This window comes from Pleurodeles waltl, chromosome 5 (assembly GCF_031143425.1).
Source record: "Pleurodeles waltl isolate 20211129_DDA chromosome 5, aPleWal1.hap1.20221129, whole genome shotgun sequence".
In the NCBI taxonomy this organism is placed as follows: domain Eukaryota; kingdom Metazoa; phylum Chordata; class Amphibia; order Caudata; family Salamandridae; genus Pleurodeles; species Pleurodeles waltl.
The window spans coordinates 846,963,459-846,990,661 of NC_090444.1; the positions used below are offsets into that span (position 1 = coordinate 846,963,459).

The following is a 27,203-nucleotide window of genomic DNA, read 5'->3' on the forward strand; positions in this document are numbered from 1 at the left end:
TTAACACAGACCGCCTGGGTTGTAATGAGGGCCTAAGTCTGAACATAGAAATCTTCACTGAGACTTGGACCAGCGGCCAATGGACATCAATGCTACCTCCTCAGACATCCCCTGCTACTTTGTCCTGCTGATCTTTACCTTCTCAGACATTATTTTTCAGAATTTGTTTTCAAGTCCGAAGGTAAGAGCTGACCACGTCCAATTTACCTCCTGTATCTGAACCGCACTCAATCGCTGATGGCATTAACTTTTGACTTTGACCCGATCTCTCATGTCTAGATGTCTGTGATTTGCACTTTAATCTTTTGGGCACTAGATAACTCTGGTTCTACTGATTGGATGTTCGTTATTTTGGTGTCAATTAATTTATTAACATTTGCTGTATTTTTCTAAATTAGTTTGGGATTTTTCTTGGGTTGTGTGTTCACTTTTTTCCTGTTGTGTGCTGCATAAATACTTTACACATTGTCTCTAAGTTAAGCCCGACTGCTCTTTGTGCCAAGCTACCCAGGGTTATGCACAGGTTATTTAAGTGACTTTTTTTTTGTTCACCTTGCAAGGGATTGTGGCTGGTGCTTGACCAGGGCTCACACCCACCTCATCCAATAACCCAATTTCTCTCACTCAATTATGATGTGTTGTCTTGCCTAATTGAAACGGGGTTTAATGAGGAAAGTAGAATTACATCTCTGTAAGATAGGGTGAGAACTTAACATTCAAAGTTATTAATGTTAATTTTAAAACCTGCCACTACTTCAAAATCTTGAGGTTTTCTAAGCAGTTGTTGCAGCTAAATAGCAGAGGCTATTACAGACAGCAAGGTGTCACCTGCAAATAATATGATCCTATGGTCTTCGTTTCGCATGAGGATGTCTTTTATTTTCCCACCCACTCTTAGTTTTGCCAGAGGAGGTTCAATGCATAGGGCAGACAGTAATGGGGAGAGCAGGCATCACTGTTGCGTTCCCGTTCCCCTTTCCAGTGGAAAGGGTCTGCCATTTACCAGAACTTCAGAGGTGGGTAAATGATTTCCCATCATTAACATCCTAATGAAGGTTGATCTGAAAGCCCAATGGCAAGAGAGTCTGCAAATGGAAAATCCAATCCATCCAGTTGAAAGCCTTCTCAGCACTGAGTGTTGCCAAAATCACCAGAATAGCCTCTCTATTCACGCTTCGACCAAGTGGCATACCATCATAACTTTATGTGTTCATCTCCCATTGATAAAGTAGCATTGGTCAGTGTGGATTAGCAGCAGGAGTAATGTTTCCAGCCATGTCGCTAAACTATTAGCATATAAATGTGCATCCAAATTAATGAGTGCTGCAAGCCTGTAAGAAGCGCACTGTGTTGCGTCTTTCCCTTTCTTTCAAATTAGTGAGATCTGGGCTACAACCATTGTTGGGGAGGTCATAGTATTATCATCATGCACAAGCTTTATTCCGTCATAAAACCATCAAAGCATACAACCATAATACTCCATATGATTACACAATTAAATAAACTAAAAACAATTTTAAAAAAGGACATCATGCAGTACAATCAGTAAAAAATAATTGCGTCTCCAAGTCCTTATCCTAAAACATAGTCAATCAACACCAATAATCAATCAGATTTATATTTATAAAAAGGAAGAGAATATATAAATTAACGATTTTTTAAAAGACGAGTACGTGTGTGCCATGCACCCACAAGGAACTTGCTAACTGCATGAACCAGAACAATAGAAGTGTCACTCTTTAAAATCCTAAGGGCGGTAACATGCTGTCTGATGCCCATGTTCTGACAAATTGGGTGAATCCACTTATGTCGTGCAAAAGCGTAAGCTGTGCAAAAAAACACTGATTCGGGGCCACCGTTACAGCCTGGGTCATACTACTATATCCAACAGAGATGAGAGTTGGGTTATGGGAGGATCCAAAGTAGTGAAAAAGGCCTTATAAGAATGGGAAGTGAACCCATCAGGGCAGGGGTATATGTGGTATAAATGTTTTAGTTGCTGCCATCACTTTGTCCTCAGTAAGGGGAGCCTCAAGTTTGTTTACTTGATCTGAGGTAGCGGGATAGTTCTATTGATTGCAAGTATGCTGATTGGCAGATCTCCTAAGGAGAATCCCCGATGCAAAAGGCCTGGTAAAAGCAGAATATGTCTAGTTAATAAAGCTCATATTTTGCCTTTTGGCATGAAGGTAGTTTGAAATTCCCTAGATAATTGAATTCTTGTTTTTGTGTAAAGCTAACTGGGTACCCACTTTATTACCTTCGTAATAGGAGTTATTTTTAAGCCAGAGAGTTTAAGTTCAGATTTGTTTGCATTAATATCAAAGGGTGTCCCCCTTTATGGCATAACCTGACTCAGTAACAACCTCAGTGCTTTCTCAATATGTACTATTTTCAGTTGAACTAAGTTGATCCTATGAGAGGGTATGCTCAATGCGTCTTTATTTCTGAATGTCTACCAAAGATCCAGTGCATCAACTTTGAATGACCGCTTTGAATGTGTCCAAGGTACAAGCTGAATTGGTATCTTGCAGGGAGTTATGAATAAAATAGTCAGATATACGCTCACGTAGCAGTGTTTTTAGCACTAGACCCCTCAAAAAAGCTGGGTGGATGATCTATGCCCCAGGAAAGTGAGATTCAACTCTCCAAGATAATCAGATCTCAATAGGAGTGTGGTCCCATAGGTATATTGGGGGAATCACAGTCTTCCTTACCCATTACATGAGCATGTTATTAAGCAGTATATAATATCTTTCCTGGAGTAAGACCTGTGAATGTGGGAGAAAAAAGTGCAGTCTCAATGCAGTTGTGTTCATTTTGTTGTTTCCAGGAATCTCTAAGATCGAGGTCTCATGAAGTATTTTTGTCAGTTTTATTTTTTGGTGGGGCGGTGGCAGGGCCGTGAGGCCTGTGCACTCCCTTCATATGGCGGCCCTGCTGCAATAACTCCTGTATGCTGCTGTCTCTGCCGTATACTAGAAGGCCTGGAGTGGGACCCAGGGCACCAACAGCAGGATGGTTCACCTCAAGGGGCAGAGGATGGGTCCGTCTGTGGACACCCCGACACAAGCCAACAAAGTCTGCAGATGGAGCTCCCTGGAAGAAGTTCACAGGCTGGAAAACCTCACGGCTGCCATACTGGCAGCCATTAGACATACAAAAATGGCCCTGGAGAGCAAAATAGATGTGGTAGCCTTAAACCTAGGGCTCCTTCAAACAGACCATAAGAAACTGGCAGAAAGAATGGGCGAGACAGAGTCCATACTTGCTGGACTGGAGTTGAAATATTCCCTACATCAGTCTGTTGCTCACATGGGGGATAGAGTGGAAGACGCAGAAAGTCACTCCTGATGGAACAATTTCAAATTAGTAGGGGTCCAGGAATATATCAGAGGACCCCAGTATTGAACTGTTCTTGGAGGACTGACTCCTCTCAGAGTTTCTGGGAGGCAGGGTGTAAAAGGTGTTCATGATAGAGAGGGCACACAGAGTGCCGAGCAGGCCCCTGGTGCCTAGGACGCCTCCCAGGCTGATTGTGGCAAGGTGTAGGAGGCTGTCTCTCTATGTAGTATGCAAAACCAGACACACTGTGCAGAGAGTCCAGGCAACCACACATTGGTCTACAGATATAAAAGCTAGTGCTCCTAATGCTCTAATTTTTATGATAGCTTGGTCGAGCAGTTAGGCCAATCTGGGAGAAGTGCAAAGCAATTGTTGTACTCACAGTACCAATAAAGGAAGACACATACTTAAAGGATTAACTCGAGACCAATTTACAAAAATACTTCAGAGTTTTATAAAAATTTCGGACCAAGATCATCAAAATTGGGTAAGTACTTTTTAAGTTATGGTTTTTAAAGGTCAGCAAAAATAGTCTTTTTGTGCATGATTATGCACCATAGGAATAAATTGGAGAAGCTTTTAAAAATGCATATAAAATCAGGTAATGTGTTTATCAATGTCTCCTTTAGCATATAGCTCGAGGTTGTCAAGAAGTCCTGTAAGCCAACTGGAGGAGTTTGGGCGGTTCCCAGTTTTGGCAAGAAGAGCTGCTGAAAAGTCCTTGGAGCTGGTGCAGGACCACTGCTGTGCACAACTTGGAAAAGCAAGGCACAGGTGGACTACAAGGTGAGTCCGGTGGGTCCCCTTGGAGTGTAGAGGTTGCAAGAGGTGGTGGACCATTAGAGCACAGCTGGTTCTCCGGTGCCGGGCCCAGGGAGGCCTGGTGCAGAGCAGATAGATAAGTCGAAAGCTGTGTGCAAAGGTGGAAGCGGGGTATGTCACTTTGAGGGTCACTTGCAGGTCAGCGGGGCCACTCTGGTGGGTGTTTATGGTGGTTTCTGAAGTCCCTTGACTGGGACTTCCTCCTGGTCCTTTCGGTGTGGAGAGTGGACTTTTCTTCTTGGTGCCTGACATTGGGTGACCAGTACCACTATTGCATGGTTCAGCCACTGGAGTTCACGATGCCACCAAACTTGGCAGACTTGCAGGGTTTGTCTTCTGGGTCCATCAGGTGAAGTTTTGGTCCAGCTGTGACGTCCAGTTCCTTGGTCAGCAGCCAGTCAGTGATCTCGACTTCACTGGTCTTTGGGTCTTTGTTGCAAAAGAATGATGCCTTTACTCTCGAGGGAGATCTTCTGCAATTTTCAGAAAAGTGGAGGTCCTCTGGGGATTTTTAGAGTCCGATGTCCGAGCAACCCCTCAGAAGCGATTGTCGAGTCCTAGGTGCAGCAGGCAGCGTTTAGTGCCTTTTTCGTTGTGCAGCAGGAATGCAGTTCTCGAGTCTTGAGTCTCCTCGGTTGGTCTTCTTGAGTCCTTGGAATCTGATCTGCATTTAGTGAGTGTTTAGGGGAGTACCTAGTAGTGAACAAAGGGTCATGTGCCTTAGGGTGACTGCACCCACTATGTGACCACTTCCTGTGGGCAGAGGTCACTTCCCTATGCATGATAGGCTACTTCCCTACGATGCAAGATGGAGGAAAATTAAATGAAGGAGTCACCTCGCATGCAACACCTTAGGGGTGGTGCAAGCTGGGGATGGCCACTCCTCCTGTCCTTTTTGCATTTTCTCATTGTTGCCCTTTGAAGCTCGTTGCCAAGGCTGTGCACATTCCTGGAGGAGGAGGTGTAAAACCTCTGCCCAGGAAGGGCTTTGTTCTCTGGACCCAGAGAGAACAGGCTCTCACCCCAGAGTTCCAGACTCCTGTATGGTGGTGGCAGGCTGGTTGTGACCCATCAGCAACCATGCCAGGGTAGTTGACCTTTTCAGGGGGCACCTCTAAGGTGGCCCCTTGTTGCAATAAATCCTATACTGGTACCAGTTTGGATTTATCATTCTGAGTTGCTTGATACCAAACAACTCAGGGTGCAGAGCGGCCATCATGCAGTTGTGAAACTCGTACTGACCAGTGTCCTGCACATGCATGTAAAATGGCTGCTCTGTTCTCTTACTATGGCCCAGGTTTGGCAGGGACACAGTAGGGGTATATTGCTCATGCATTTATGTCCACACATGCGGTATAGTGCAACCTGTCGTAGGGCTGGAAGTCCTGCCAGAGGGGTGACTTACTTATATTGCATGCACTGTGTAGTGGACAGGGCACACAGGCTGTGTGCCATGTCACTTTTGCATTTGAGGTTTGCACCAGGACAATCAGCCTGTAATGGCAGTACTGGATGCACTTGGAGGCTTGGTCCCTGAGAGTGGCACAATCTGTGCTGCTGACCTCAGTGGCCTACCCTTACTACCTCATGCCTTGGGCACCTTAGTATAATTTACTAGGGACTTACAGTGGCACCTAAAGGTGTTTCCAATTGTGCCAATGCATCACAACAGTTTTGAGAAAGAGACCTAGCCCAGGGAACCTGGCTAGCAGGGGCCCTGGGCACCAACTTTGAAACCACATCAAGTACCAGGCAAAATGTGTGCGCTAACCATGTCAAAAGAGGCCCTTTCTCACACCTTCTCTTAATTTCAGTGACCGAGATCACATCCTGCAAGTGGCATGGGCTCAAGGGCTCTGTCAGATAGGGGGTGCTACAGTGAACATAAATCCGGAGTACACCACTGCTGTTAAGAGGTAACAAGAAACATTTTAATGAGTAAAGCACACTTCCGGTCACTGAAGCTCAAATATGCCATGTTCTTCCCAGCGAAGCTGCATGTGTGCGCAGGCAGGAAGACGTACTTTTTTCGCATGTCTACTGGTGCATGGGAATGATTGGAGTTGAAGGGATACCATCTACCGGACCCTGGTGAGCAGCCTTGAAAAAGGGAATGGTGACAACAGAAATCGGGACAAAGGAGGTGTGGAGGCCCAACGGCGGCCCTATAAGATCTCAGGCAGAGAGCAAAAGGACGAAAGTAGTGGTGGGGATCCAATAGCATTGCTCCTGGGGTCAAGTGGGAGGCTTTGGCCAAAGAATCAGACAAGAATCCCATGACCCTAGGAGTGGTCTTAGAAGAGAGCAACAGGCCGACGGTCACCCCAATGACAGCTGATACAATACTATTAGGTTCAGTGCTGACTGTGACGGCCAGGAAGGGAACGATGAGCTGCCCATGTGGGGACAGTTGATAGCTAGCTGGAAAGACAGACGCCACAGTGAAATGCATGGAGACCCGTCTGCCCCCTTTCACATTCAGTGCCTTGAGACCCTCACGGGTGAGTAGTGTGCTTTACAAATTCATGATTGAATGATTGATTCACCAAGAGAGACTTGCAAGTTAGTGTGGAATGTTGTTGTTGGTTGAGTTATGGTGACAGACACCTCGGGCTTCAGGGGTGCTTGTATTTTCAAATCCCTAGTGTGAGTAGGTTGGGTGGGGGGATGGGAGGGTCCATGGTACCGATACAGGCACACTGAGGCACCACCAAGGTAGACAGACACTGGCTCAGACCAGACACCAAAGACAATGGCCACACACCACCTGACAACCCCTGAGCCCACCCTTAAGATTGTATCCTGGAACATCAACGGCCTGAGTAGCAAGTGGAAGAGGGGGGCAATGTGGAAATATTTAGCAAGACAGAATCCAGGTATAATTCTCCCCCAGGAGACATATCTCTCGGGGAACACCTGTGGAGTGCTGCACCAAGGTAAATACCGCACCAAGGTAAATACCGCCTGCTAGTACATGCAGGCTTCTCATGTGGCACCAGAGGAGTGGGCATACTGCCTTGCCGGTCATTCCCCTGCAGGTGATGGCCACTGGAATGGGACGAACCTGATACTCACCACCTGGTACTTCCCTCCTAGCTTACAGACAGATGAGATGGACAAAATGAGAGCATGGCTCGTGGAGGTGTCGGAGTCCATACTATTGATAGGGGGAGAGCTTAACCTGAAACACCACAGTGACTTAGTCAGAATGATGAAGTCTGGGGAGAAGGCCAGATGGGACATGCATTTGGGACCCTTTCTCCTTTCTGGAAACCATGGGTTTGGTGGACCTGTAGCAGGAGGAACATCCGGGGATCCGACAGTACACATACAACTCTAACCAGTTACACTCCAGGTTCAGGCTGGACTACTTCCTGATGCTACAACACCAAATGGGTTGCTTGGGGCATGCCACTGTCCTAGCATGGGGCATATCCAACACTCCTAAAAACAGACATTTAGGGCCAGATGTATCAAGCTTTTTTGCATTCGCAAACAGTGTGAATTCCAAAATTCGCCCGTTTGCGAATGCAAAATTGCCTTTCACAGCGTATGAAAGGCATTCGCAGTGCAATTTTAGGGAATCACTAACTTAGTGATTCCTTAAAATTGCAACCCCATTAGAGAATCTCAAAATGTGATTCTCTAAATTGGAAATCACAAATAGAGAATTCCTATTTGCGATTTCCAAACCACATGTATCAAGCATTTCCTAAATGCGAATTGGGCATTTAGGAAGTGCAATTACCACAAACTAAAGTTTGGTGGTAACCGTGTGCAAATCTTAAAAATGCATTGAAATGCATTTTTAAAATTGACATGTAGCGCACACATGCCCCTAAGGTATGTGTGTGCTTCACATGTCCGTAAAAATATTTTTTGGGGTGCAGCAGATGGGGCCATAGGCACCCAGCAGCCTGGGATTTGCATTTCCTAAATTGCAAATTCCTAACTGGCATTCTCAACTTGGGAAATGCAAAAACATTCGCAACAGGCCCATAGGTGCGATGGGGTCAGATTCTCTCTTTGCGATTCGGTAATAGCATTTGCAAATTTTAAGAAATCGCTATTACTGAATCGCAAAATTCATCCATACCACTTTGCATTTCTTAAATAGCGATTTCTTAAAATTTGCTATTTAAGAAATGCAATTTGTGTTTTTTGATACATCTGGCCCTTAGTGTACTGTTACAGGCCAGAAAGAACCCGTGAGAGGCAACATGATGCCTACCTACTCCATGGTGTCTACAGTCAGACCTCACATAAGAGTCAAGTTAATATTTAGATTTAGCTGCACGCCCACATCTGCAAATGGAGAGAGGTTGGGGATGATCTCTGGGAAGACAGCCACAATCAAGTTTGGAGATGCAAGGTCTTTATCCAAGGCATAAGAAGGTTGGAAAGAAAGGGTTCGTTTAGTGGGAAGGGCAGTGTATGAATTGGAAAATACCAAGTGTAGGGTTTTGCTTTCTTGTAATATCTACTTCTTTTCAGGAGATCAAGTACTCTGCATCCAAAAATCAAATGAGGATGGCTTAGGATTGAAAATGTGCCTACCTCATGCCTTCTACAGAAACGTAAATGACAACATATTTTCAAATAACTATTGTCCCCACTTTAAAATGTCCCTGATTGTCAAAAACTTTTTAAAATGTTAATTCTATTTAGCTCCATTACTGCTGCTCGTTGACAGACTTATGCAATTCCAATTCGTTCAGCAAGAACTTTGTTTTTCTACTACTTTGTCTCACAAAAAATCCACAGAAACGCCCTGGAATGTCATAGTCTTATATTTTTTTATCTTTTAGCCCCAATATTTTCATAAATGATTTTACTATTTATTAGACTGCTGCTCCCAGGAATCTTGGCTATGCTTTCAAGTTTGGGTAAGCCTCTGTTGTGGGAGCACTTTGGATAATTATACTGTGTTCTCCGTATCTGTGCTCTTTGCGGTTCAGCATTAGCTTTCAAAATGTGGGCTGTATTTGAACCTATTGGAGTGCCCAAGTACGTCACAGTCAAAAATATTGATGAGAGCTGAAAAATATAGCACCAATGTAGAACCATTTAGTACTCTTTGTTATAGAGACTGAACATGAGGCGTCCCCTCCCACAAGACTGCTAGAGATTTGTCTCCTGTACTAACATTATGGGGGTCATTCTGACACGGGAGGGCGGCGGATGCCGCCCGCCTGGCGGGAACCGCCAAATGGCCGCTCCACGGTCAGAAGACCGCGGAGGCCATTCTGACTTTCCTGCTGGGCCGGCGGGTGCCCGCCAAGGGAGCGCCCACCGGCCCAGCGGGAAAGGGCCTGCAACACAGAGGCCGGCTCCGAATGGAGCCGGCGGTGTTGCAGGGGTGCGACGGGTGCAGTTGCACCCGTCGCGATTTTCACTGTCTGCTATGCAGACAGTGAAAATCATGCTGGGGCCCTGTTAGGGGGCCCCTGCACTGCCCATGCCAGTGGCATGGGCAGTGCAGGGGCCCACAGGGTCCCCACGACACCCGTTCCCGCCATCCTGTTCCTGGCGGTCAAAACCGCCAGAAACAGGCTGGCGGGAAGGGGGTCGGAATCCCAAGCAGCGCCGCCATGGAGGTTCAGCCCAGCCAGGGGAAATCCGGCGGGAAACCGCCGGCTCCCCTTTTCTGACAGCGGCTTTACCGCCGCGGTCAGAATGGGCACTGAAGCACCGCCAGCCTGTTGGCGGTGCTTCTGTTGCCCGCGGCCCTGGCGGTCTTAGACCGCCAGGGTCGGAATGAGGGCCTATGTCTTAAAATGCAGTAAAGGTATTGTATGCTGCAAAATTTTGTATCAACAAAATTTATAAAGAAATGTGCGTAACCAGCATCATTTGCCACCACTTCCCAAAAACCTGATGTGAGACCTGGGAAAATAATTATATCTCTTAATGTTGTTTTTATTAAGTCCTTTTAAGTTGAAATCTGTGCAACAATTCCACTGTGTTTTGACATTGATCTTTGACATTGAAATGCTTACATTGATCTTTGGAAGCCCTCTTGCCTTATGTTTTGTTATAGTGCCCTACTTTTGATGTGTCCTCCTTGTACAGAGGTACTTCTAATTGTATTACTCGTTCTCAAAGCTTCCGAGTACTGCCAGAATCATCAGCCCTAGCCTTAATGGTTATTTGTACAAAAGTACTCCTCCGCTTGCTGAGGTAGAGCAGAGGTGCCTGTTAAATGTGTGCCTGGTCACTGACTGCTACAGCTGAGTTTTAAAGTTTTCCCTTTGAGTACGGAGAGTTCCTCCATCTGCCTGGGGGCAGCCTCCACTGCCATGGCCATTGGTTTCTTGAGTAGTGTTTGCACGACGGCCCTGCACCCGGCCGCAGGATGAGCCCGCAGCGCGGCATGCAGATGGAAAGGCTCTGGATCATTGCCCAAAAAGCACAGTTTTTAATTTCAAATCTCAAACTCAGAAATGCGGTTAACATAGACACTTGTTCACTCTAATCAGCCGCCACTTACAAAGACCAGTAATGGGAAAAGGCAGATCGCTCTTGCAATCCCCGTTCTTGTTTTTCTTAGTTTGATTTCTTAAGGCTGCGATTTATTTACAGATTATTAAATATATGTGTATTTGTATGTATCACACTCTTACGCAAGTTGCGGTTTCTCTGACTGCTGTTGAATTTTGCATACCATCAATTTTCAGTCTGAATAAAGTGGTGTCAGATTCAGCCTCTTGCCCCTGGCTGACCTGGTTGGAGTTGGAAACGTGAAATGTTACTCTAGAATGAATAAATTGTAGGTATCCTAACCATACACTCGGGCCATTTACTATAAGCAGCGGTTCCTCGGGAACCCAGACATTAGGATCATAATACCGTCAGTTTAGGGCGATAGAAGCACCATCGCTGTCAGAGGCGGGTTCAACCCTGACAGCCTAGTGCTCACCAGCACTAGCAGTTAATGAGCCTACCTTTCATGAGTACCGGTACTCTCTTTGGCAGCAGAGAAGTGCCGGTACTCAGAGTGAAAAAAATAAGAAGTGCTGGTACTCAGTACCTGTGAGTACCGGCCCATTTAAAGCACTGATATTGTAGATAGCTCAGTGGGTTACTGCTGTTGTTACAGAGATCCTTTTTAGGTTGAGCATAGCTGCGTGCCAGCACTGCTTTTTCGACGTGTTATCTATTTGGGCTTCTAACAATGCCCACCTCACGCTAATCACTATCGCTTCCTCATGGGCTTGCCCTTCAAAAATCCTTTGTTATCATTGGTAAATGATTTACGTTTGTCCCTCCTTGGGGCAGTTTGGTTACCGTCTTGTACATCGACCCTGTTACATGGCTAATTGCACTTTTGCCGAAATGTGTGACTGCGAGCAAACTTCTTTTTTCTTTTGTGTGTCTCCTCCATGCTCATGCCGTGGCGCTTTGAAACGGCTCACTTATGTGAAACTGTTTTACTTTTCATTTTCAATTTATGTGGTAAGAAAAGTCAGGTTTGGAGTTTACAATGCTAATAGCTCTAACTCGAGCAAACGCGAGACCTATTACATTGCAAATGGTTGTTTTTACGAGCGAGCACAAAGCCCTCTGTTCCATGTTGTTATCTCTCTTTGGGCTACAAACCACACCCATGTCACGTCAGTGTCTTTCATTGGTTCGTGGGCTTACCTTCTAAAATCTGCATGCTTTCATTAGTGAAAGGCATGCATACGTCATGCCTTTTCCGGTGGTTAGCCCTCCTTGAGCGCAGCGACCAAGCACTAAGACATACGAGGCTCGCTGTTTTCCGTCCGGTTTGGGGACTACTTTTTCTCTTTTTTCGCAGCGCGATCTCGCTTGGCAGAAGTCGAGTGCTTTGCATGACATCGACCCTGTTACACAGTTAATTGCACTTTTGACGGTTACATAGATAATTGCACTTTATTGCCGATAGGCTTCACTACAAGTGAACTGTTATTTCCGTTTGTGTGTCTGCTTTGCACTGATGGCGGCCGTCAGCTCCCTTATGTGAAACTTTTACTTTTCAGTTTATATCGCAAGAAAAGTCCAGTTAGTTATGTGAAACTGTTTTATTTTCATTTTCAATTTATGTGGCAAGAAAAGTCCGGTTAGGAGTTTAGAATGCTAATTGCTCGAGCTCAAGCAAACACAAGACCTCGGGCCGCTCCCCACGCCGCACGGCTCCTCCTGGGTGCCATGTCTCACTCTTGCTGCTGCCGAGGGTTCGCCGCCCCTAGTGACTGTTGGTTGTACTGCTAATCTTTTTTTCTCCCAAATTGTCTTTTAACTTCTTGTTTATATTTTGGCATTCTGCTTTTGCTTTTTGTTTCTCATTTTTGTCTCTGCTAGGCGCTCCCTTTGCGCCACTGCCCTCTGTGCCCCCCCACCCCCCACTTCCCGCTGCTGCTCCCCTGCGGCCCGCCCCTTTTACCTTCTGTCTCCCGTGCCCTCGCCCATTGGCCGCCCCGCTCCCGCCTCCCAGCTGCTCCTCCCTCCCACTTCGCCTCTTATGGAGGTCGCCGCGCGGTGCGCCAAAGGCAAGCCCGTCTGCGCCCGTCCGTGCCTGGACCGCGCCCAGCGCCAGGACCCGTGGACCCGCGCCCCCCACAACGCCAGACTACACTACGACTCCAGCACCCTCCACGCACTCAACACTGGGCGAGACGACCCCTGCTACCGGGCCACCCCGTAGCGCACCCAAGGACCGGAACTGCAGATTCACCAGCATCCAGCCCACCAAACCACCAACCAGAGAACCCAACCACCTCCACTGCATCCTCCTCAACACCCGCTCCACTCGTAAGCACGCCATCGAACTCTGGGACCTCCTAAACACAACCACCCCAACGTCGCTTTCCTGACCGAGACCTGGCTGAACGCCACCTCAGCACCAGACATCGCCATAGCCGTCCCACAGGGCTACAAGATCTCCAGCAGATACCGCACCAACGGAGTGGGAGGGGGAATCGCCATCATCCACAAGGACACCCTCCGAGTCTCGACCAACACCGACGACACCCTCACCACCGCCGAGCACATGCACTTCCAGATCGACACCAACCCCAACACCACCCTCAGAGGAACACTCGCCTACAGACCACCCGGACCACGACCACAGTTCAGCAACACCATCGCCGACCTCGTCAGCACCAATGCCCTCGCCTCCACGGACTACATCCTCCTCGGGGACCTGAACTTCCACCTCGAGAACAACAATGACGCCAACTCCACCGCCCTGATCGACAACCTCGGACTCAAACAGCTCGTGACAACACCTACCCACGCCGCTGGACACACGCTGGACCCCATCTTCTCCACAAGACCCCATGTGTCCTTCAGCCACACCACCGAACCCCACTGGACCAACCACAGATGCGTCCACTTCACCTTCAGGAAACCCACCACACACCACCACACTCAACAGCTACCACGCCGCTGCTGGGGCAAGATCACCAAAGACCAACTGACTACCACCCTCGCCCTGAGACCACCCACCGACCCGGACACGGCCACAACTAACCTCAAACAGTGGATCAACAACTGTGCCGACACCCTCGCCCCTCTCAAGACCTCCACAACCAACCACACCAACAAGAAAGCCGCCTGGTTCACCGAAGACCTCCGGATCTCCAAGCGCACCTGTCGGAAACTGGAGAAGAAATGGCTCCACGACCGAACACCAGACAGCCACACAGCCCACAAAAACACCACCCGCAGACATCGCCAACTCATCAGGACCGCCAAGAGGACCGCATTCAAGGACCGCTTAGACAACAACGCACACAACACCAAAGACCTCTTCAGCATCGTGAAAGAACTCTCCAACCCCAGCTCCAACAACAACGACATCCCACCATCACAAGACCTGTGCGACTCCCTGGCCACCTTCTTCCACCGCAAGATCACCGACATCCACTCCGACACCCCCGCACCCACCACCGAGACCACCACCCCTGGGACCACCACCCGCACCAGCCGCCTGACCGCCTGGTCCTACGTCTGCGACAAAGACACCATCAAAACCATGAACTCCATCCACTCCGGATCCCCATCCGACCCCTGCCCTCACCACGCCTTCAACAAAGCCAGCACAACCATCGCGCCCCACCTCCAGAAAACAATCAACAGTTCCTTCGAGACAGCAACCTTCCCGGAAAGCTGGAAGCACGCCGAGATCAATGCCCTTCTGAAGAAGCCCAAGGTGGACCCCAAAGACCTCAAGAACTTCCGGCCCATCTCCCTGCTCCCGTTCCCGGCAAAAGTGACAGAGAAGATTGTCAACAAACAGCTAACCTGCTACCTCAAAAGACAACAACATCCTGGACCCTTCCCAATCCGGCTTTTGCAGCAACCACAGCCCCGAGACCGCCCTCATCGCCGCCACTGACGACATCAGGATCCTGATGGACAAAGGAGAAACAGCCGCCCTCATCCTCCTGGACCTATCAGCAGCCTTTGACACAGTCTACCACCGCACCCTATCAGCCCGCCTCCTTGCCGCCGGAATTCAAGAGAAGGCCCTGGCCTGGACCATATCCTTCCTCTCCGGCAGAACCCAGAGCATCTGCCTCCCACCCTTCTGCTCAAAAACCACCTAGATCATCTGCGGTGTCCCACAGGGATCCTCCCTCAGCCCGACGCTGTTCAATATCTACATGGCATCGCTCGCCCACGTCGCACGACAACATAACCTCAACATCATCTCCTACGCCGACGACCCCCAACTGATCATATCCCTCACAGAAGACCCCCGCACCGCCAAAGCCAACCTCCATAGAGCAATGAAGGCCGTAGCCGACTGGATGAAGGACAGCAGACTGAAGCTGAACTCAGATAAAACGGAGGTCCTCATTCTCGGACCCACCCCATCAGCCTGGGATGACTCTTGGTGGCCCACATCGCTAGGCACAGCCCCGGAACCCACAGACCACGCTCGCAACCTCTGGGTCATCCTCGACTCCACCCTCTCCATGACCAGGCAAGTCAACGCCGTCTACGCATCCTGCTTCAACACCCTGCGGATGCTCCGCAGGATCTTCAAATGGATTCCCCCTGACACGAGGAAAATCGTCACCCAGGCCCTCATCACCAGCAGACTCGACTACGGGAACGCCCTCTACTCAGGAACAACAACCAAGCTCCTGAGACGACTACAACGAATCCAGAACGCCTCGGCACGACTAATCCTCGACGTCCCCCGATGCAGCCACATCACACCCCACCTAAGAGGCCTGCACTGGCTCCCCGTCGACAAGAGGATCACCTTCAAACTCCTCACCCACGCACACAAAGCACTACACAACACCGGACCTACATACCTCAACAACCGACTCAGCTTCCACACCCCCACCCGAAGCCTCCGCTCAGCCAACCTCGCCCTCGCCACAATTCCCCGTATCTGGAAAACCACCACTGGCGGCAGATCCTTCTCCTACCTCGCCGCCAAGACCTGGAACACTCTCGCTACCAACCTACGACAGACTCAGGACCTGCTGGCCTTCAGAAGAATTCTCAAGACCTGGCTCTTCGATCAGTAGCGCCCCACCCCCCAAGCACCTTGTGACCCTCACAGGTATGTAGCGCACTTTAGAAATGCAGTGATTGATTGATTGATTGATTGATTGTTTTGACCTGTCACTGGTCTAACCTTCCACTATCTGTAATGCCCCCTCCCAGCTTGCCACACTGTCCTACTACCCCCTTCTTAGCTTTTCAGCCCCAGGCCTTTCTCAGACTGGCACTCAAACTTTAACCCTTTCTCAGTCAGTCAACATTGTTCCCTTGGTCTGAGTTTTCCCAGAAACGCCTCAACATTGTCATGGATCTATTTATATATTCTAGCTTTCAGGACAGTAGTATTTCTTGCATTTTATGTGTCTTTGTGTGCTTCACAGATATTTTGTGTTCCTCCAGCTCGATGTTACAACCTGTGCCATTCCGTTGCTCTTTCAGTATTGGAATCTGGTTTGTGGTTGAAAAAAGGACTGCAGACAGCATTTAAAGTAGGAGTAATTTAGTCCTTACTTTTGGATGTTAGCAGTACAATTATGTATTGTGTATGTTAAAAGCAATATATATATATTTATAAATCAATTAAAAAAACTAACATTACAGTGACATTTTAGTTATGTACTGAATTTGCTCGCACAAAATCATAGAAATTCAGCAGTTATAATTCAAGTTGTTTCAAGTAACTGTAACTCACGCCCTAATAAAATTAAAACTTGAGCCCCTGCCATGCAGGTTTTTCTTCAATAATTTGACTGCTAATGTTTCATTTATATTTTTAATGACGTTATAGAAGTTGTCATGAGTGCTGTAATATCTAGGGGGTATTAGCAGTGCATGGTGAGAGTGCGAGTTATAGTTACCTTAGGGCATGAGTTATAGTTACTTGGCCAGCTAGCAACCCTCATAACCACTCAAACCTGTGCCGCGCACAGCCAAAGGGGGTTGGCCGCAGGGCCTGTCTCTCTGGTGTGAGAGAGTTTCTCTGGGTGTTAGAGTGGGTGTGACAGTGTCTGGGTGTGGGTTTGGGTGTGAGATGGTCTATGTGGGTATGACAGTGTCTGAGTCTGAGAGTAGGTATGAGAGGGAGTCTCTGGGTGTGAGCGTGTCTTTGTGAGTGGGTGTGTGAGTGTCAGTGTGGGTCTGTGAGTGGGTCTGTGATGTTCTGAGTTTGTCTGTGAGTGGGTTTGTGAATGTCTTTGTGGGCCTTTGAGGATGCATTAGTGTCTAAGTGGGTCTGTGAGTTGGCGCATGAGTGTCTGAGTGAGCGTTTGAGTGCACCTGTGAGTGGGTGTGTTAGTGTCTGTGTGGGTGTGTTAGTAGTTGTGGGAGTGACTCGGCCACAAATGAACCTCACCTGTCCTTTAATCCAAGAAGAGTTCCCAGTTTTGCACAAAATATGTACCCAAATGGAGATCTTTCTGACTCCTTGAGTAAATGCCCAGCGTGTATTCTACAGTACAGGTGTGTTGTGGACCACAAGGAAATGTCTCCAGTGACCTTATGTCCATTTGGCAATGTGATTGTGGCTCGTGCAACTTTCTCCAAAATTCTGTGATAACATGAATCCTCCTATTCAGACGTCAACGAGGCTATATAGATGCAAATCTCCACCAAACCAGGGTCCTTCATCTCAGCAATATGATGTAATTTCTCCTTTGTTTTGAGGAGATTTCCTCATATTTCATATTGTGGGAGGGGGCGCGTGACCCACCCCCCTGGTTGATTTCAGCCCTGGGCATGCCATCCCCAAGGTCTGGCTGTAAAATATGTCTTTTTTTTGGGGGGGGGGGGGGGGTCCACGGCCCCCCTTCCAGGGACGATTTTGGCTCTCGGGGACTCCATGCCCGGCCATGTCACCTGGGTGCCCCCCAGGGCACCAAGTGACCACCGAGTGGTGTACTAATTTTGAACATTTTGTGACGATACATCAAATGACGCTAAAGTTATTGGCAAAACAAAAAATGCTTTTCCTATATACAGTAGGTCGTAACTATAAATATATATATATATATACATATATATATATGTGTGGAAGGTTTGATAATTTGCTGAACGGTATAAATTTGTTGTAGCTAGTTTGCCAAATTAAATTTCCTTTGTTATACTTTGCTGTGTATGACATTACTTGGGACTCTACATAGTGATTTCACTACAGAACACACAGTGATTTATATGCCAGCTTCATGCCAAGGGCTATTTCCCTACTGCTCAATAGAGGTGGGCGAGCCAGAGCTGAGGCAATGGTCTGGCTCAACTCCTTGAGCCAGTGCACTAGCCAAGCCCTGAAAGTTTGCTTTGTAAACCATACAGCAAACATCATGTGAAATATGACCAAAAAAGTGTATTGACATGTGGAAAATTTGACATTAATAGGTCACATTATAGCACTACAGAGTAGTACTTATTAAAAGTTATAGATTTTAAACCTTAACCTTCAGTGTACTAACACAGCAAGCCAGTTGTCATGTAAACCCTGTACGTAGCCAAGATTATTGCTTTTCTTGTGTCCCAGTTCAGGCAGGATCTAGTATGGCAGCTTGGGTTGAACTGCTCGCATTGGAGCAGGGTCAGGATTGATTTACAAATAGCTGGGTCCAAACTGAGGTGACACGGTGTGCTAATTAACGATGGACTGGATTGCGCCCCTGAGTAATTACTAGTGGCTGAGATTAATTGAACCATTCCATCAATCCCTTTTTGTATACTTTTATTATGTCGCTCTAAGTTGGACGGGTATGCCCAGATGTGAGTCCTGGGCACACTGTATCTCTGGAGCCAACCTGTACGCAGCTGTGGACCCATACCAAGGGTGAACCAGTCCTGCGTTGCTTGTGTCCCAGTTCAGGGAGGACCTGGCTTGACATTGAGAGCTGGACTGTTCCCTTTGGACCAGGGTCAAGACTGACTTGTATATTGCTGGATCCAAACTGAGGTGACATGGAGTGCAAAATGACGTTTGACTTAGTAATTACCAGTGGCTAAGATTAATTCAAGTATCCTTCCATCACTTTTGGTATTCCAGCTTATTATACGGCAACATTCTAGTCTAGTAAATCAAACACAAGTACAACTGGTATTCTGAACTCACATTTTTTAAAGTGTTTTCTTAAGCGATAATGAAGAAAAAGGGGTTTTGCTGCATTAAAATATTTACCTGCGATCACACAATTTAGGGTGGTAAGCCACAATTTATACAAGTTTCCTGACTTAACTTTGTATAAATCATCCACTAAATGGGTACCTTTTTGTCTTTCATTTTATTTGTATACACTTTTTTTTTGCTGCTTTGTGCATTTTTCTCAGCCCAGTGATATTAGAGAGCTTTATGTGACCAGTTATATTGCACAAGGTCACATTCATTTTCAAAAGCACTGGGAGATTAACTGATATGCCAAGAATCACAGGATGTTGCGCATAAGCCCATACTTGAAGCTGGCTCCCCAGTTCCAAAGTCTGCAACTCTCGCCATAATGCCAGATTATAGGTAGAGGGAGGGTGGCAGGCAGAAGCCACTTGGAAGCTTAGCTCTTTATAAGTGCAAGATTACAACAGGACCTCAAGCTGAGCCAGAGCCATGCGTCAGGCTGGAGCCTGGCTCAAGCTTTCCGGGGCTGGCCTAACTCTAGTACTCAATCACTTATTGCTCTGCATTTCCAGATCAGGAACAGTGTGAGTGCACAGGTTTAGACATCAATTGCTTGAGCAAAAATAGCAAAGGTTGTGCCAGTTCGGCACTACAACTATCTTTATTGATAAACACATAATAGACAAGCATTGGCAAAGCGGGATCTAGCTTAGAACTGGAAGTTGGTCTTCATTAACAGCCCATACAAACAAAAAGCTTCAAGAATCATTTTCAATAGCCATTACCACATTGGCACAATGTAACACTAGGCCTGGGCAGAATTGTTATTATGCCGGAATAAATGGAGTAATTTCTGTAATTATGTGTTACTCTTTGACGCAGAATTACTGATAATAATGCAATTACACCCAATTTAACAGTAAGCCTGGGCAGAATTTCTGTTATGCTGGAATAATTTGATTAATTTCTCTAATTCTGCATTACTCCTTGATGCAGAATTACAGATAATAATGCAATTATGCTCATTCATGAACGTAAGAGTAATTTGGGGGAAAATATCTTACTACAAGAGCACATTTAGCAATTGCGAGCAGATGCTTGCACTCATTACTTGTGTTATATTGCACTTAGTGCCATTGCTTAGTGCAAATGCATCCTCGTGCCCATTTTGAACTAAGAAATAGTGCTAAATGCCAGAGGTAAATTGGGGGAAATCCTACCCCTAGTACACATTTAGAGATCACAATTGGCTGCTCGTCTTCGCTATTTGTGTTCTGTTGCATATGTCGCCATTTCTTAGTGCAAAATGCATCCTCATTTCCGTTTTGGATGAAAGGATGTATTTTACACTAAAAAATCTCACTAAATTCAGAATTGCTCTTCTTGCGTATTTCTGCTTAATCTCGCAGTTTATGGATAATTCGGAGTAATTATGCTACATGGAATTACACGAGTTACACTCACCCCTACATACCATGTTTATTTTTAATAGTGTCAGAGTTACCTGCATTACTGAGCTAAGAAGTAGTGACATAGTGCATCTAAAGAGAATTAATTGATCAGTAGGCTGAATAGCTTGGCTGACTACAACCAAAACAGCTATTGACAATAGTGTGTTTTAAACAGCTTCTCTAATCATGTTTTTCTTTTCTTTTTATACAAAAAGAGCTCCAGCAAATTTAGCCCATGCTTTATCACTTTCTTCAGAGTCCAGTATTATGTGGAGAATGGCAGAATAATAAGGTAATTAATTCCTATATGTGACTGTAAAACATTATTTCCTTTTTAACATTAGTACCATCATTGTTCATTGTTCCTTGTTTATTCATATTTTGAGAACTGTCGTCAGTTAAAAGCAACATCTGTCCAGTCTTTCCAGATGTAGTTTAAAAAAAAACAGAGCTCCACCCAGGTTTTTGCCACTACTCTACACCACCACACGTCACTCCTCTCGATGCCAATCTACACTACTCCACTCTACACCAAGATGCTTTATTCCATGCCACTCAGTATCACTCAGCTCCACTCTGCTCTGTGCCTCTTCACTCTACTCTGTGCCACTCTACTCTACACCACTCTACTCCACTCTGTGCAAGTCCATCCTACTCTACGTCTTTTTACACCTCTCCACTCTACTCTGAGCAACTCCACTCTATTCTACACTACTCCACTCTGTCATTTGACTCTATACTGTTACACTCCACACCATTCTTTTATGTGCTACTTTACTCTGTGCCACTCCTCGTCACTCTACTGTGTCACTCTACCCTATGCCACTTCACTCTAGTGTATGCCACTCCACGCAATGCCACTCTATGTCACTCTACTCAACTACACACGACTCTACTCCATGCCACTATGCTCCACACCATTCCATTCCACCCAAGTATATTCCACTGTACTCTATGGCACTGTACTCCATGCCACTTTAATCTGCATCACTCAACACCACTCCAATGAACAACACTCATTCTATGCCACTCTACTCTGACACACCATTCTACTCCACTCCTCTATGCCACTCTACTCTGTGACACTCATCTCTCTGCCATTCCGTGCCACTTCAAACAATACTACTCTATGCCACTTTACTGTATGTCACTCCACTCTATGCCACTGTATTCCATTCTACTACACACAACTTTACTTCACGCCACTCTATGCCACGCCACTTCACTCCTCACCATTCTACTCTATGCTACTCTAAACAACCCCACTTTGTCATTCACTCCTCACCATTCTACTGTAGGCTACCCTAAACCACCCCACTTTATGCCATGCCACTATACTCTACACCACTCTGCTGTATGCCACGCCACTCTACTCTCTGCCACTCCACTCTATTCTATATAACTCCACTCTAATATACACTAGGATACTCCACACCTCTCTGCCACTTCACCATTTCTACTCTGTTCTATGTCACTCTGCTTTGTCACTCTACTCTACTCCACTCTATGCCACACATCTCTTTGCTACTCTACTTCACAGCATGCCACTCTACTCTACACCACTCGACTCTACGCACTGTACACAACTCCACCTCATTCACCTCTACTGTATGCCACTCTATTCTATGCCACTTTACTCTATGCCACTCCATTCCACTCTTTTCCACTCTAGTCCACCGTACTGTATTCTGCGCAACTCTCCTCTACGCCAGTCCACACAGTGCCACCCTATGCCACTCTGCTCTACACCACTCTACACCACTCCACAACTCTACACTATTCTATTCTTCCACACACTACGCAGTTCCACTTCACTCTACACCACTCCGCTCTGTGCCACTCCACTGTATGCCACTCTACTCCACGCCACACTATTCGATGCAACTCTGCTACACTTTACTATATGCTACTCTATGTAATGTAATGTAAATGTAATGTAATGTAATGTAAATGTAAATTCGTACTTGTAAAGCGCACTCCGACCCGGAGGTATCGAGGCGCTGAACGCATACCGCTGTGGAACCCCTCCTGGCTTTCCCTGTAAGATGCCCAGTCCTGGGCAACCCCCAAGGTGAAGCCAGGCATCCCAGCGCTGATGGGGCCGTTGTGGAGATTAAGCAAGCTATTGCCCAGAGTTGCAGAGTGAGACCCATGAGTTAGTTGAGGCACCGAGGCGAGAAATATCCTGTCCAGGGAAATTGAGCCCAAGAACCGCTGAGGCTGGAATTGAACCCTGGTCCCAGGCCAGATCTCTGCATCAGGGTCTGCCATTCTAACCATTGTGCCACACTTCTCCAATGGCGCTCCACTCTACATCACTTCAGTATACTCTAAAGCACTCTACTCCACTCCCCACCACTATGCTCCATGCCACCCTATTGAACGTGACTCCACTTTATGCTACACTACTCTGGCCACACTGCTCTACACCACTTCACTCTGCTCTGTACCACTCTACTCCACTCTATTTCATACCACTGTACTCTACACCACTCTGCTCTACACCAGTCCACACTTCTCTGCACCACTCTAATCCACTCTATGCCACTCTCATTCATGCCACTCTACTCCATGCCACACTACTCGATGCAACTCTACTCCACTCTACTCTATGCTACTTTGTCATTCGCCTCTGTACCACTTTACTCTACTCTATACCACTCTCCTCCACTCCACACCTCACCACTCCACTCTATGCCATGCCACTCTATACCACTCCACTCTTCGCCACTCCACATGACACCACTCCACTTTATGCCACTCCACTCTATAACACACAACTCCACACCACTCCACTCTATTATATGCCACTCCATTCTAAGCTACTCCAGTCTACTGTATGCCACTCCATTCCACACAATGCCACTCTACGTCATTCTCTGTCACTCTGCTCTACACCACTACACCAATCTACTCTACTCTGTGCCACTCTACTCTACTATGTGCCACTGTATTCTACACCACTCTACTCTACACCGGTCTAGTCAGCGACCCTCTACTGTGCACCACTATACTCCTTTCTCCTCTAATCTATGCCATGCCACTCTATGCTACTCTGTTACTATACTTTAAGCTTTTCTGTGCCATTCCACTCCACTACATGCCACTCTTTTACACTCTCCCTACTCTGTGACACTCAACTTTACCCCACTCTGTGCTTCTCTACCCGACTGTCACTCCACTGTATACCACCCCACTCACTCTACCCTATGCCACTCCACTTTACAACACTTTTTTCTTCTCTAATACACTTTACTCTGTCACTCTACGCTATGCCACTCTACTCTACGCCACTCTGTTACTTCACTCTGTGCAACTCTACTGTACGCCACTCTATGCCACACCCCTCTATGGTATGCCACTTTACCCTAAGCCACTTCGCACTACTCTATTCTGTGCAACTCTACTCTGCACCACTACACTCTGTACTATTCGCGCCACTCCACGACCCTCCATTCAACTCTGCTCCACTCTTCCTCCATGCCACCCTACTCTACGCCCGCCACTAACTTTTAGGCATTCTGAACAGCAGCCACACAGCTGTACAGCATGGCTAACAGACATTGGCAAAGCCAACAGTTCTTACAGAGGTGAGACCCATTAGCTTCACCAACGCTTGTTTATAAAGATACTCACAGCATAGGAGGAGTAAAACATCTCTCATCTCATGTTATTGGCTATTGGGTGCATACCTAGAAGTACTTCCATCGCAATGCTCTATGGATAAAAAGTAACTTTAGCAGGTTTACATTCATTTTCTTTGCTCTTCTGTTGGGCTTTTTACCCTCTAACTGCCACCAGTTCATTTTCGGCACTTGATGGGAACATATGAGTATACAATAATTTTAGCGGGATTACAGTGTTGTAATGTGGTGTTATGAAAGTATGGAACATGCAATGCATCCCTACATGCATTAAAAATGTTTTAAGATTTTTTGTCTCATCGTGTACTGTTGCCATTTTTCTCAATGGAACAATTAACTGTTTTGTTGGAATCAGTTTTGCTGCAGCTTATGGATATCTTCGGTCTTTTAATTTGTGGCTGTATTTTAGAAACTATACGCATCATTGTGGTAATTGCAGCAGGCTTCCAATTTTGATTTTATTTATGTTACAAACGCATAAAGCATGTTTTCCTGATGTGTACGCATTTTTATATGTTGTATCTTTTTTAAAGAAAATTGTGCCTGTGCTGCCAACATTTAACATAATTTAGTCTTGGGGTCCCTTCTTTACAATTACTATTATTTCCTGTGTTCAGAGAGTAAACAACTATCCTCTATGTAAAATGTATGGATGAAGATGAGAAAGGACCCACTTCAACTTTATATTTGGAGGCCCCAGTTTGTACCTGGAATTAGATGCTCCGCTTATGTTGCCCAAGCAAAAGTAAATTGCATTCATGTGAAGCATTTCAGGCTTGCTGTACCATTCTTACTCACAAACCAGGGATATGCAGTTTCTACACCAACTGTGTTGTGATTAGAAATGTAATCTGCGATGCAATCTGTGCTCAAATAAGTTGACAATATCCCATTTGGAGTGTGTCACAAAACAGCCTGCTTAATGAATGTTATTCAGGAACGTCAAAATGTGTGACTCCTTGTGCCTGTCTGCGAATGCAGGGATGAAGGCCTGCAAGGCACAGCAGACCACCATTCTTGCATTTCCATTCCCAAGCAGTAAACATTTTTTGAAGGGACATGTGCCACTTAAAAAACAAAATGGTACCAGTTTGGCAGCGCTTCTGCGGGAGCAGTCATTCATTAACAGGACCATTGACTTCTCACACATAGGTCACCAGAACAATTCTCAAAGGAGGATCTGTCTCCTGGGGATAACTTCCCATTTGCAATTGTTACCACTGCAACTTAGGAGTCTGTACATACCACTGGCACACCCAAATAGGAGGTGGATGCTTCTTTCAAGGCCTCTCCTATCTGAATTTTGTGAAGGATCTTAAAAGTCATTTTCGAGTCAGACTTGATGTACCATTCTCACCCACAAAATGGCATTGATACATTGTTCAAGTTCAAGTTTATTTAAATGCATAGTTAATAAAAAACAATTAATGATACATTTAAAAGGATACCACACCCTCTTACAGAATAAGAGGCAATTACCTTCCATTCTAGTCTAAAAGGTCTTCTTAAATTTATAAAATATAGGATCAATATAACTAACCCTGATTTTTCTTCTAATTATGCAATCCATAAAATATTACTATTGTTAATTGATTTTTGGCAGAGTGCCATTCTTATTAAAGTGGGTATGTTTTAGTCATAGCCACGTAGATATTCCTATAAAGTGCATCAATTTCTCAGTCTCCTCATGTTATGTATGCAATTCTAAAAATGTTAGAGAAGTATCTTAAAAGCTTAAAATAAGTTATGAATTTATTTGCAATTAAATCGATACTCCAGGCTAAAATACTTCCCTTTGTACTATATGGAGGCCCTATAGGCCAGTGTAAACCATATATTAAGTTTATACTAATTGATGAGCTTGCTGAAGGTTTTCAGATGTCAGACATAAAAATGTTGTAAATCTAGCGTTCAAGATATAGTCAGTAGGTTTAAAGCAGGCAATCACCGCTTCTCTGCTTGACCTTATTCCCCTTTGATTGAGTGCTGCTTTTAGTAGCATCTTGCATTCATTCATTAAGCCATTATAGATGCATGTCAGATGAGTAATGTCTTCCAGCCCACAGCCACATAGCCTACACTGGGGAAATGACACAGTACGTCCCCATGGGGCTTGGTGGACACAGCCAGGAATAAGGCCAAATCGATGTTTAATAAAATGATCCTTCTCAACTTTTGACCACCCGGCCTCTAGATATGGCTGAACTTTCAAGAGTTTATAATCATTTATTACCATTCAAGCATGCGACCTGGCTGCTAACAAATTTTTATCCATTAATACGGATCTCTTTTTCGCTGTTCAGTTCAAGATTTTTTTGAATGCATAGTAGGAGAGATTTGACACCAATAAGGTACTGTGCTTCCAAATCTTCTAATGCCTGATCTAAATACTGTCTGGATTTGGCTGTCTGGTTCAGTCTAATCTCCTTCCAGATCGCCTGCCAAAGTTGATTTCCCTTTGATATCTGTATGTGTTTCCAGGTTTTAATATAGCTGCATTCCCTTGCTATAATTTGGTTTAGGTAACCAAACTCAAGTCTAATTTGTGCTTGGAAAGTATACCTTCAAATTTGAAATAAAAACCTAAATATTTTTCTGATTATACTGTTTAGGATTGCGGCATCTTGCCCATGCAGAGCTTCGCTACCGTACCCTATCGTCGAACTTAGTTTTGCTGCCACAACTTGTAGGGCTACTTAGCGACTTTTTCAAGGTGCGAAAGGCGAGCAGTAGTACATTTCCTTTTCTATATAAATCCTGCGTTCTGAGGGAGAAAGGTGCCCTCGTTATCAAATAGTACACCCAGATATCTGTAGTGGGTAACTTGATCTAAAAGTCCCCTTTCTATATGGCATTTTTTATCTCTAAGTTTTTTTTTTTTACCAATTACCATTACCTTGTTTTTTTTCTGATTAATTTCCATTCTGTTCTGTTCAGCGTATTCAGTTAGGTTGACGATGAGACGTCGTAGTCTTACTTTAGTTTGACTCAAAAGAACAACATCATCTGCGTAAAGCAGATTAGAGATAAGCATATCGCCACCCTTTGGGGGGTGCGCATTCACCTTATTAAGCTTAACAGTCAGATCAGAGAGATAGAGATTGAAAAGATATGGTGCCAGCACGCAGCCCTGTTTCAGACCCCGTTTTGTCTCAATTTTTCTTGAGAGAAAGGATCCGTCCCCTATTTTAACTCTGATCCATGTGTTGGTGTATAGCTGCTGAATGGCCTTTAACAATTTCTCTGGTATACCCCAGGCTGCTAATTTTTCCCATAGAAGGCTGCGCTGGACCACATTGAAGGCTGATTTGAAGTCTACAAAATACAAGGGTTGACTTTTTTGTTTACATTTGTCAATGACAATAGAGC

At 45.8% G+C, this 27,203-nt stretch overlaps 1 protein-coding gene across 3 annotated transcripts in view; it reads left to right on the forward strand.

Annotated features, from left to right (window-relative positions):
- Positions 1–27,203, forward strand: part of LOC138296086 (FERM domain-containing protein 6-like) — a 1,138,137-nt gene that overhangs the window by 286,455 nt on the left and 824,479 nt on the right. For all 3 annotated transcript variants that reach the window (XM_069234915.1, XM_069234916.1, XM_069234917.1), the window contains exon 4: positions 20,406–20,482. In XM_069234915.1, coding sequence (XP_069091016.1) covers positions 20,406–20,482 — 77 coding nt within the window. The remainder of the gene's footprint in view (positions 1–20,405; positions 20,483–27,203) is intronic.